Genomic DNA, 13,273 nt, shown 5'->3' with positions numbered 1-13,273 from the left:
AAAAGATCTATATAGCAGTAAACAATACCATTTACATTTAATTAGTTTTATTGAACAAGAGGCAATTTTATTTGTAATGAAACACATGTTATGATTAAGGATGTATTTTAATGACCTTTAAGTAATGCGAACAAATGTTGCCCTTGACCTAATAGCAGAGGCTTTCCTACATTATTGAAAACTTCAGAATGATTTTTAAATTATCATGAAACGCTTCGAATGACACTCTCATTATTGTGTCATTATTCAGTCATTTGATGTCTGATATAGTAAATGAAACACACACTCTTGTAAATGCTCATATGCATGTGGAAATGGGGATCGCTGCTAGCTTGTTCTTCAACTCCCTGGATCAGAAGGTGGTGTGTGGTATGGAAGCTTCATGTGCTGACAGTTATTTGACCGTGTTTGTTCAGTCATCAGATCGATGGTCATTTTTATTTTCTATGTTTCAGGACCTTTTTTCTATCAGTGCCTATGTTTATGCTCAGAAGCCACAACTGGATATTCATAGCTTTGAAGGAACATTTACCAGGGTAAGGTAAATAGTTGGTTAATATGAAGATTTTCATTATTTGTAGAAGTTAAAATTAATGGACCTTTGTTTAGAGACAACAGTTCAGTCTACAGTACATTCATGCAGAGATTCTAAAGCTTGTAGCAAAGGCTGTACCATGTGTCAGGTTCTTAGATCTTCTCAGCAGCATCTGTGTTGGTGGGTCACATTCAGTGCAGGCTCTCTTGTGTGTAGCAGATGCCCTGTTGATAAAATCCTGCTCCCATAGGATGGGAGCCAGAAAAATAGCACACTGTAGCTAATTCAATCTTGGCTTCAGATAATAGTTGATAGCTGTGATGTGCCCATCATTTCTAGCTCTTATTACCTGGAAGGATAAATATACATTTATATATGTGTGTGTGTGTGTGTACATATATACACATATATATGCATTTACACATTTCTTTACTTCTATGTGTATATTTTGATGCATGAATTTGTTATTACAAAAACTTGGTAAAGTAAACCTTGAAGCTTCCCCCACTGTTCCATTTGCTCATGATTATTGGGAATAGAAGAACTGAATACTTATTTTAGCAGCTTATAACTTTTATTTCTTAATAAGAGGTTTTATGACTATAGTTTATTTATACTAGAGCATGGTTGGACATGTTTGTTACTCTTTGTCATATACAAGATTAGCTAGTGATCATTATCACTTACAAATCCATCTGCAGATACTGAGTTATTTGACAGTTAATCTACAAGTGTGGCAGTGCAAGTTGAGAACACCTTGGAGGCATTCCGCACCCACAGGAGATGGCTATCATGTTGCAGCTGTGTTTTGACATGTGTGCTGCAGAGCTACATGCCAAGGTGTCCATGGAAACATGGGAGAAGCATGTGCTCATCATGCTCCATGGCCTTCCTGTGCTTTTCAAAATCATTATGAAGAATTCACATTCTTGTAAAAAACATTTTAGCATATAATAAAACTGTCATTTTAGGTGTCACTTCATACAGAAATTATTCAAACCTTCATTATAGAGTTTAGAGACTTTTTGCATTCTTCTTCTTTTTTTTCCCCCATCTCTCTCTGTCTTCCCTCGTCTGCATTGCTTATGGCTTCTTAAATGTTGGGAATATCTGCTAGACCTCAAGGTCAGAGAGTAAGAATGGGCTGTTCAGAGCCTGGGGGTAGGGGGTGAGTGTGCAGTTGTGGATAGACATGTTGGAGTGGTAATATAGCCAGTCCCAGTGGAGGAAGCTGTGTGAGAACACTCAGCTTAGAAGAGAAGTGGTGTTGGTGGTGTGTTTAAGCAGTTACTTTAGATTTCCTGTTGATTAGAGGTGGGTAGAGGTTACTCTTCTTATCCCATGAGTAAACTAGGTTTGAGAATCCCTCAGGTTTCTTTCTCTTGAAGTGGTGTAAAATTCAAAGTAGCAGAGCCATTGTCAGGATATGGGGTGTAGGGGTGTGTCATCTTGGGACACTGATGTTAGAGAGTCTTTGTTCCCTGAAGAGGGCCCTTTTTCAGATAGGATCACATGTCCTCTGGATGGATTTGGTGAGTGTAGCTCTTTAATCATCAAGGGTCTTTTGGAAACTTTGGAAAACTGTGAAGCAATAATTTCCTACTTAAAGGCATGGTATCTCTAGGAAGCATAGGGAAGAAGGGAAATTGACTGTTCTGAAGCGACACTGTAGCCCTCTGGAGGAGAGTCAGCCTCCAACAGAGCCGACTCTAGCTCATAGAGTGGTAAGAGGATGCCTTGTGAATTGAGAAGAGATTCCAGCTCCCATCATGACAGTGGAATTCCCTCTGTGTATCTGGTTCAAAGAAGCAACACCCAACAGTTATTGTGAACAGAAAGACCCATACTGCATATGAAAGAAGAAATGAAATTATAATTTTAGGTTTTTATATTCACCCTTGAAATTTGTATGTATTATCAGTTGGGTACATAAAGACAGACGTGTTTCTTTTCTAATGCTGTAGATCCCTGGAATTTAAATGGAACATGACTAATTTTCCAGTTTTGTTTTATTTTGTGTTTCCTCTGAACAGGAAGACAGTGATCCTCCCATTCATGAGAGTCTCAGCATAGAGAACACACTGTGGGCAAGCACTGTTGTTGCATCAGGTAAGGACAAAGACGTTCCCTTCAAGAATGAATCTCACATACTAAGGATGTTAGCCTTGTTTAGGTTCTCTAACGCAGCTTTCCTAAACTTCCTGAGGTATTTAGCAGTAGCTGATTGAGAAGCCAGGGGATAGTCTTGAGGGTTTGTGAGGAGGCCTAGGTTACACTGTTCACCCATGGCAAAGCAAGACCAGAAGCATGAGGCTGTGCTGCAGCTACTGTTGTGGAACAAGGGCCATTTTCCTGGGTGTGACATTTGTTGCATGATACACAACAGAGTGCTTTACTGAGAGGTCTCACAGGAGTGCTGGGGAGGCTAGTAATAATTTTTGATGGTTCTTATCTACTTTTTTGTCCAGCTGACAAGACCTAGAAGAGACTGTCTGGGGTAGCTATAGGAGAGGAAAGGGTTAAATGGAGACAGACAAGTCAGAAAGAGAGAGAGATGGCCAGGACTTCAGAAGCACAGAAGATTCTGATTGTTTTTTGAGGGAAATTAGAAGAAGGTGGAATATTCCTTGTGGTTAAAGAGGAAGTTACTTAAATTCAGTTCTGCAAATCAATTTCTATGGGATGTATTACAAGTGCAGAGTTTACTACCAGGTCAGAAGCAGGTTAACATCAATGATAACATTAGGAGGGAGCCTCAGAAGAAGCTATCAGCCATGAAGCTCATCTTTCAGATTGTCTGTCTCCTGACCATGGCACAGTGGTACTGCCCCTTCTTTCCTAGAGACTGAATAGTGTCAGTTTCTCCATATGCGCAGACAGTCTGGAATGAGCTGGTAATGGAACCTATCAATTGGAGGCTAAGGTGGGTAGAAAAGACTTTAAGAAAATGGTCCAGATAATTTTAGTACCACAAAAAGTTCCATGTCCTATGAAAGTATGTGAGCCAAGAACCTTACAGACATGGGGTAGGAAAGGCTTCTATGTAGAAGAGATGTCTAAAGTAGATGAAAGAAATATATATGCAGCAGGGCGATTGTGGCACACACCTTTAATCACAGCACCTGGGAGGCAGATCTTTGTGAGTTTGAGGCCAGCCTCACCTACAAAGCAAGCTCCAGGACAGCTGGGGCCCTGTTACACAGGAAAGAAACCCTATCCTGCAATATCAAAAAGGAAGGAAGGGAGGGAGGGAGAGAGAGAGGGAGAGAGACATACACACACACACACACACACACACACACACACACACACACACACACACACACACAGGGCAGGGCGGGGAGAGAGATTGAGATTGAGATTGATTGATTCCAGATGTGATGGCTTTCAGGACAGTTGTGGGAATATTCCCACCAAAAGAAGGCCTAGTTCTGAGAGGACATGGTGCCCTAAAGAACACTTAGGTACCTGTGTGCCTGACCCCGAGTGTGTGTGTGTGTGTGTGTGTTGGGGGTGGGGGATGTTAGGCAGTTCTGTTATCCTTTGTTTAAATGGAACCTGTTTATACTACAGTCCTAGAAAACTACAGATATTCATCCACCCTTTAGGGATAAGATATAAAACTTTTATTACTATGTTTCACACTTTAAAAACTAAGCATGGAGGCAGATTGTAAGAATCTTTAAGTGCTCACTTCTGTGAGGTGTTTCATGGTTTGATATGCACATATATTTATAAAATTGTAGGTAGAGAGGCAAAGATGTTTGTCCATGAAGATATTTCAGAGGTGGGAATACTGGATCCTCTGCTGTGGGGACCAAAGGCTCAGGGACTTTGAATTCAGCTTAGGAATGGGGAAGTGTCCTTGAAGACCTCACCTGCCCTTAGACATTTCTGACCCCTACAGACCCATCCACGAGCCATGTCCCTGTTCAGCAAGGTGCTGCTGCTCTTGCTTGTGCTCCTGAAGGGAAGGGTGTACCTGAATGCCCTGTGTGCCCAGGCATGGCGCCGTATAGCATCCACACCAGGCTTGGTGTGGGTGTGGTCTCTGAGCTCACCGTCAGTTTATAAGAGAGCATCTGCACTAGGAAACATTTAAGTGCCTATTTTTGTAGAATTTTAATTTTTGTGTTATTGAGCATTTTTTTACAATGTTAAATTAAAAATTATTAAAGGATTAAAAGATTCTCTCTCTCTTTTTTTTTTTTAAAGGTTTTTTTGAGACAGGGTTTCTCTGTGTAGCCCTGGCTGTCCTGGAACTCATTCTGTAGACCAGGCTGGCCTCAAACTCAGAAATCCGCCTGCTTCTGCCTCCACCACCCAAGTGCTGGGATTAAAGGCATGCGCCACCACTGCCTGGCAAAAGGCTGTCTTTAATTACAATTTTTACTGCATGTTTTGTTCCTTGTTTCTGTTTTAAATACATATTAGACTGTTGATACTAAACCCCAGTACTATTAATCTGTGGCTTTCTCCCCAGAGACAGAAAGCAGCTTGAGCTTAAGGCGTCTGAGATGTCCCAAAGAACTTCCGGGACATAGTTTTCCTGTTTGACTTTAGATTTCAGGATGACCTTGGCATGTAGTAGCTAAGTACTTAAGAACTTCTGCTGCAGAGGTACTAACATGCGCATCATATGTCTGTCCCCTGTAGCACTGGTTTTGATGGGTACTTGATCCTCTCAGAAGATGTTCTAGAGTAGTGGTTCTCAGCCTTTCCAACATGGAATCCTTGTAATACAGCAACCCCGCATATGTAGTGGCTCCCAACCATAAAATCATTTTCATCGCTACTTCACAAGTGTAATTTTGCTACTAATATGAATCATAATGTAAATATTTTTGAAGATAGAGGTTTACCAAAGGGGTTGTAAAGCATGGGCTGAGAACTGCTGTTTTAGACAGTCCACTTAGAAAAGAATATCATTATGCCTTTCAGGTTCACATATTTCTGGACATTTAAAAATATAAGCATTTTCTTTCATTTTATATATTTTAAAGGATGTTTTATCTTTATTTAAAAGCTTAAGGCCTTAGGAGTACTGCAGTCTACAACTGCAGGAATAACCTGAGTGTTCTTACCCTTCCGTAACTAATTAGAAACTTAGAGTTCTTTTTAACTAATATGAGGATGGCACCTTTTAAAAACTAGATTATAATTACATACTCCCCCCTTCTCTTTTTTCCATTTACACCCTTCCATGTGTTTATCCCTCTTCATCTTTCACATCCATGTCTTCCTTTCTTTCATTGTTGTTGCACATACATGTTTTTGTGTATAAATATATGTATGTTCCTCAATATAAATGCGACCTGCTTATGTTATCTATATACTATTGCTTGCATGTATGTGTTTTCAGGGCTGACCTTTGGTGCTAGATAAATAAGTGGTGGACTCTTTCCTGAGTAGCACTCACTTCTGCTCTCAGCCCTCCTTAACTGCCTACGGTTCTTTGTCTAGGGTTTAGGCCTTGCGAACCTTGCTGTTAATGTGTGTGTTGTGGTGCCATCCTTGTTTACTTGTGGTTAGGTAGCCGTGTTCTGTTGGTGAGATTTCATGGCATGCATTTAAGCTGTGCTGCCTTTCTTGTCTCACGTGGCCTAGCACATAATAGGACTTGTGCTGCCTTTCTTGTCTCACGTGGACTAACACATAGTAGGAGTAGTGCCACTGTGCCATTTCCAGGTCGAGAGTAGCTCTTAGAATGAAATTATTTCTGACCTCCTTTTCTGTCATCAAGTTTTAAAAGTGTGGGACTCAGTGTCAGTGTGCGAACTCCATTCAAAAGTAGGTCAGGTCCTCACATGGAGTTGTCCTAACCCTAAAAGCAAACTTCTGAAGCAGTGTATGAGAATGTATGTGCACTGATTGGATTGCCCATGATCTCTGTCCTCTAGAGCATGCTGTAGAATGTATGCAGATGGGCGTTTTCAGGAGTGGGTGAAGCATTATGTGAGATGCATAATCTGACAACAAATATTTGGAAACATTTAGAGGTATTTGGTACAGTTTACTAAGACTTTTTTTAAAAATGAGGGTATATTTTCTTTTGCTTGTCCTTTAGTTTGTTTTTCTATTACCACATTTTTTATTGTGTAAGTAGCAGTTATGTAAACAAATTTTCAAAATAAAGTCTGGCTATTTTCTATGCATGGTTTGATCTATTCCTATTCTAGCCATGCATAGATCATTAGTAATTAGCATTCGTTTGAAAAGAGACTACAGTCCAGTGGGAAATCAATCAAATACCAACCACAGAAGGCTGTGGTTGAAGGTGTTAGCTGCCTAATAATGTTTACAGATATGAGAAGTAGCCAGGAAGAAGCTGCAACCCAAGATCCAGTAGATGGATGGACACTACTGCAGAATTCCTATCTCCTGCAGTGTTTTGTGTAAGCAGCAGAGGTGAACATCAGAATTTGGTCCAGAGCTTGCTGTAAGCCTGGTTCTTGCTAAAGGCCGCAATTTGAGTGCCTCTGACCTAGCAGGTGTAGGTCTCCTGTATCAGTTGCTACAGCTTTAACCTCCTGGACTCTGTTCCTGGTGCAGATCTTCTGTGTCTCTCTCCCTTTGTCTCTGGCCACATGGAGTCTTCACACAGACGGGGCCCTTTCTTATGTGTTCTCCAAGTTCCTGAGCTCTAGTGTTGTCTGCCCCAGTCGGTGTGCATCTGGTACTTTCCTGTTTGGCCTGGTGGCAAAGCTTCTTACTGGGGAGCATCTGTAAAGATTGGACCAGAGAACCTCTGTCAGCTGTAGTTGGGTTCTGACTGGTTCTAATGACTTGTCTGTATACTATTTCCCAGGCTCAGGAAGCATTACCAATATTCGATATATATTTTGCTTGACAGATCTTTTATACATACACAGAATATATACTACATCTTTTACTTTATTTCTGGGTTTTTGTTTTGTTTTATTTGAATAAGCATCCCACTGTCTGTTAGTTTAAAACCAGTAATCAGTCTGTTTAAGGGCCTAGGCTTATTATTTTGCATCTATATGTAATTTTCTCTAGATCATCTAAAATGTTTCTCAATTCATAAGTATTGGTTATTGATTAAATTCCACATGCTGTTATCTCTGATTAAAAGGTGGCAACTAAAGTTTTCTAAGAATCTGATTATTTAATAAAAAGAGTAATCAGTTGGGTTTGCTGGATTACATTTTGTAATCATACATCTGAAATATTTACATGAAGAATACCTTTTCCCCTAAGGTTGATGCTGTTAGCATTATTAGATTTTATAGAGAAGTTATTTGCCTTAAAATATAACTCAGCTATGAATTTGAATTGGTAGAGTACTTTATGAAATTTAGATATATGGATGGCAGGGAGGCTACAGTATAGCCAGAGTGTTAATAACTGATCACCTCAAATGCAGGTGTGATGGATCTGAAATTTGAAGTTATATAGATGGACCACACAGTGATTTATACTTATCCCAAGAGGCCAGCCAGTGTAGGGCCTGGGTGTCTATTCTATTCAGTAGCATCAGTGTGTCATTCTTATGCTAACACAGCTTGGGAAAGTTAGCATCTGAATCTTTTTATAATGTTTTTTAATGATTTTAGTTAAATCAAAGGTGTAGATTTCAACCAGATGAGTATAACATTGACTTTTAGGACTAAGCGCTCATGAGACTTTTAAAATACTTTCTTTCTGAAAACTGAACTAAAATTTGGTTTACTTTCTTGCTGAAAACTGAACTAAAATGTGGATATTATGTCTCATTGCTCTTAGGGATTTTGTTATGCAGTATATACCTGGTCAAAATGTCTTTGTGGCTCTGGGTTTAACATGCAAATATATTTAAGAATTTGCAAAAGTGTCTCAGTTTGGAGCAAGAATGAATGGTTAATTTTAAACTAAAAATATGGATTAAAAGATCTGAAATTCTTGCATGTAAATGCCCTCACCCGTGGGAACTTTGACACGTTCTGCATCTGTCCTGTTTTATCTGCTGCTGTACCCAAGAGTATGTCCTGCCTTGTCCTAGAGGCTCGTTGTAAAGACTCATCCTTTCCCTTTGCTCTGTGTCTTTCTATAGGGGCCTGCATCTTTCTATAAATATAAATCCTTTGTCCAAGAGAGTGAAGAGTCCTGCAGAGTACTCAACTAATTCAAGCAATTCAAAGTAATTAAAAAGCATGAGACTCAGAACAACAATGCATTTAAACTAATTACACTGAGTAGTCATTTTTAGCAACCATCAAATGAGAGAATACAATGAGAGCCTTTAACAAATGTTAATACCTTACACAACTGTAACATCAGGAATCGTGCCAGTATGCTGTGTTTCTTGTTAGTCTTGTGTTTCGCTCGTTGAGTACTGTAAATACCAGCCTAGAGTCCACCGTCTTCAGAACCTGCCTTGGCTTTTAGGATGGAGACTTTTAAGTTTGACGAGTCATCCTGAAGGCTTCCTGGCACTTGTTTGCCCTGCTAATCTTAAAATAAATAAATAAATAAATAAATAAATAAATAAATAAATAAATCAATCCAGTTGAAAGTTGCATTTGTTGTGAGAATATGGTCATTTCAACATTAATGGCAATTTTATATTTTGATTAAATTAAATTGGCAAAATAGGAAGAAAATGTTGATGAGGTTCTATTTAACATTTAACCTTGTTCTTTTAATAGTGAAACAATTGTGTGGTGTGAGCTTCTGTGTGAGAAAGTTTCTGATAGTATTACCCCATCAAGTATTAAAGTCTACACTAAACAGTCATCTTGTGTAGGAAATTTAAATGGATACTAATACAGAGAGACAACACTTGGGTAGCTGGGTGAGCTTCATGCCCCTTGTTGACCAGTCACACCTTCCTAGAACTTGGTTCAATTGTAGATAGTGGTGCTCAGAACTACAAGATCTGCAGCCTCTGTGAGCCACAGGCCACTGCTAAGGACCACAGGGGGTCTATCCCCATAGCTTGATGGAGCAGAGACTTGGGCTACAGGGTGTGCAGCATGTGGCCCTTTCTGCTCAGATGGAGCAAATAGGACTTCATATTTATCTCATGGGTCCTGTCTTACGGTTTGTAAAATTTCACATGTTAATGCCACATCTAGGGTTATATGTCTTTTGGGGTTTTTATTTTGCTGCAGTTCTTACTGTGTATTCCGGTCTGGCCTTGAACTTTAGCAGAATAGTTTTTGTATAATTTCTATAGTTAAATTTGTTAAGATTGTTAATTTCAGTGCTTTATATGCCTGCATACATAATGTCTTTCTACTTTGTAATTTTAATATCAGAATTTTTCATTTTAAGGACAAAAATAGGTCTGTAAGAGATGCAGGTATTATATACAGGTTCCATGGCTTTTAGTTTTGCACTCTAGATAAATGCTCAAGCCTTTAACATACAGGTTCGTTATCATTTCCTTAAGTTTAAAAAGTACTACACATTCCTAACCTGTCAACTTAGAAAGCTAAATTTGTAGAGACATCCACTAAGGAAATGAGTAGTATCTAAATGTAAAATCAAGTATTTTAAAATTATGTTTATGGTGGGTTTTTGGTTGCTCAACTACATGATTTTTGTGGTGATAAGGGTGGGCCCCAGGTCTTAACACATGCTGGCCAAATGTTCCACTGAGGCATGCCCTGTCCTCTGATGTGGTTTTCCTGATAAGCATGTGAAACAGCCACAAAGGCTTTCCTGGTCTCTCATGCAGAGCAACACAGTCAAGCAGAAGAACTGACTCCCCTATCCCTGTTCTGGTCTGGAGAGCCAGCAGTGCAGTTTCAGTCAGGAATACAGCCTTCTGATGCCATTGTAATAGTGAGCTTCTTACTGTTTCAGTAGACAGTAGGAAAAGCCCATGTCTCTCTCATTGTCAGGAAAACATATATTAATTCATATTTTGCTGTAGATAACAGGCAAATTTATATTGTTTAAACAAATTATGTCACTTCTAACCCCTTTCTAAAAGTTAAGGTTAAATTTTATTGAACTAACTAAATCAAATAGACTGTTGGATAAATGTGTATGAGCTCAAAGAGTATAATATATTTTCCATCAAGACAATTAATTAGAAAGTGTTATCTATGCTTTCAATTATTGCTATAAGGACCACTTTCATGTTTTTGCAGGTACTGTAATAGGTGTTGTCATTTATACTGGAAAAGAGACTCGAAGTGTAATGAACACATCCAATCCCAAAAATAAGGTAGGCTAGATTAAGGAGCTGCTGCTTTAATGAACTTGCTTTTTCCTTTCCGTAGGAAAGTCTATGTAGAGCTGAATAGCCACTTTATATAGCATACTACATAACATGAAAAGCAGATTCGATTGCTGGCAAATTGTAATGAGTCCCTGTGTGTGCATCATTCTCACAGTCAAGAACCCTTGGCCTCATCTGTGTTTCCTATAGTCCTTATTTTTGGCAGTTAGTGCTGGGTTTCTCATCTTAAGTTTATTTTGTAGTTTGTGTTCTTTATGTTGATGGTTTATTTTTAAAACAATCTGTTAGTGCTTTGTGTTATTTATCTTGATAATATTGTTATATACAGGTTATTTCTTTCATTTCTAAAACATAGTGAAAGCATAAAGATTCCTGGTAATACCCCTGAAATTATCATTTATGCAGTCAAAATGTGTTTATAAGTTAAATCACAACAAAAAGTTAGTGTGGATTCTCAGTATTTGCTGTGTGGCTGATTTATGTTCATTAATGAACTCAGTGTGTCAGTGTTTGAAAGTACAATTAAACGAGAAACTTTCTTATTGTTCAGCTTACACTTATTTGAAATATTACATATATATTTAGATATAGCAAACAGTTCTCACAGATTCACACTTTACTCTATAGCTTACTAATAGTAAAGGTTGTTTTTTGCTGGAAAACTTTCTACTAAGCAGTAGAAAGGAAATATGCCCTTAAAAATACATATATATGATGTCTGGTATGGTATAATCCATTTCTTCAGCTAAGAACTATTTTTAAAATAGCCTTTTAAAAAGTGCCAAATGTAGTGACTTATGTTGTAAGTTCAAGGCCATCCTGGGCTTCATAGAGAGGAGTCTGTCTACAAAACAAAACAACAAACTAAACAGGAAAACATCATCAACCTCGTATATGGCCCAACTCCATTACAGTGGATTAACCCTCATGCTTGCTGATGTGAATGGGGTCTGCTAGAGGGTCTCCCCCCAGCTCAGCTGGTCAGCTGTAGATAGATAGATAGATAGATAGATAGATAGATAGATAGATAGATAAATAGATAGATAGATACATACATACATACATACATACATACATACATACATACATAGATACATAGGATGGATAGATGGATGGATGGATGGAAGGGAGGGAGGGAGGAAGACAGACAGACAGACAGCAGACAGTATCCAACAGAGAAACGAATGGTGAAGGTTTGTGTATGTGATGAAATTGTGTCAAATGTTCAGTGTCTGTTTCACTAGATTAAAATTCAGACAGTGAGATTAGGTTTGTGTGTATTTATCCTATTGTAATTTCAATATGAAATCTAACTGTGAGGATGAGAAACGCCCCTTTAGATTATTTAGCAAACTCCATTCTCGGTATCAAATATACCGTAGTCACTACTTCAACAATAGAACTAAAGTCACAGTAAAACAATTCAGTAGCTCATATATCATAGAATGATGCTCATATTATACAAAGGAGTGTGATGACTGTTTCCTCAAGTGAACAGGTGGAATAAATATTCCAATGCACATGCAACGTCAAGACTTTTTTTGACTGTTTTCACTTTTGTGTTTATGGTGACATTGAGGATACCTTTCATTTTAAGCAGTAAGTTTAACATTTTAAAAGCTACCTTTTAATCAGATTTTTTAAATCCCTCCTTATTCTTCAGTTGTACTTAGATCCAGGGTTTTTATAGTCTTCAACTTAGCAGCTTTCCTCTCTGCTCATGTCTCATATTGGCTCATTGTGCTTCAGACGTGTTCATGTCATAGGTAAGGATCTTCACACTTGCTTTGTCACTGGGGACAATCTAGGTTTTGCCCTCAACCAGGTAGACTTTGAACAAATGGTTTAATTCTGCATCTTCATTTTCACATCTGTAAAATTGAGATTATGGTGCCCACCTGCAGTTGGGAATTAGCTGGTGCATGTGTTGCTCTTAAAAATGAACTTGCTACCTAACAAGTGCTCAGTAGATGCTGCATGGTAATTATTACCATAATTATTATTTTACTGTTGTTGTTGTTGTTGTTGTTGTTGTATAGCTTTGACTGGCCTGGAACTCATAGGTACTCTCCTATCTCTCCAGAAATTTGGGATGTGCATCACCACACTCAGCTGCATCACAGTTCCTAATACTGTTTGCTGACACGAAATACTTATTGTCAGTCTCAGTTCTTACTTCCAATTTAAAATTTAAAAATACTTGCTGATTCATGTGTAAAAATCCTAAGCAGCTGGGGTTGGGAGGAGTGCTCAATGGGTGCTCTTCTGGAGGTCCCCAGTTTAATTCCCAGCATTTTCACAATCATCGGTCACTCTAGTCCCAGGGGATCTGAGAGCATCTTCTGGTCTCTGAGAGCACAGTGGTTCCCCTAGTTATGGAAGGTTGTAAGCTGCCACGTGGATGCTGGCCAGCAAGTCCCAGTCTTCCCTAAAAGCATCAAGTAGTTTTAGTCAGGGAAGGGGGCCTTCTCTCCAGCACCACTTCTCTTGTGCTAGTTGAAATATCCTTGTTTCCTTGGTGTTAGTGAGGATAGGATATTGTTGGA

General features: G+C 38.8%; 1 protein-coding gene across 2 annotated transcripts in view; it reads left to right on the top strand.

Annotated features, from left to right (window-relative positions):
* Atp9b (ATPase phospholipid transporting 9B) overlaps window positions 1–13,273 on the top strand; it is a 194,711-nt gene that overhangs the window by 80,036 nt on the left and 101,402 nt on the right. For both annotated transcript variants that reach the window (XM_021150340.2, XM_021150339.3), the window contains exons 9-11: window positions 456–536; window positions 2,569–2,644; window positions 10,636–10,712. In XM_021150340.2, the coding sequence (XP_021005999.1) occupies window positions 456–536; window positions 2,569–2,644; window positions 10,636–10,712 (234 nt within the window). The remainder of the gene's footprint in view (window positions 1–455; window positions 537–2,568; window positions 2,645–10,635; window positions 10,713–13,273) is intronic.

The sequence above is a fragment of the Mus caroli genome, unplaced genomic scaffold, assembly GCF_978045245.1.
Source record: "Mus caroli unplaced genomic scaffold, Mus_caroli_1 scaffold_19, whole genome shotgun sequence".
Lineage (NCBI taxonomy): Eukaryota > Metazoa > Chordata > Mammalia > Rodentia > Muridae > Mus > Mus caroli.
The sequence above is the reverse complement of the archived record's forward strand: the minus strand, read 5'-3'. Positions and strand labels throughout refer to the sequence as shown.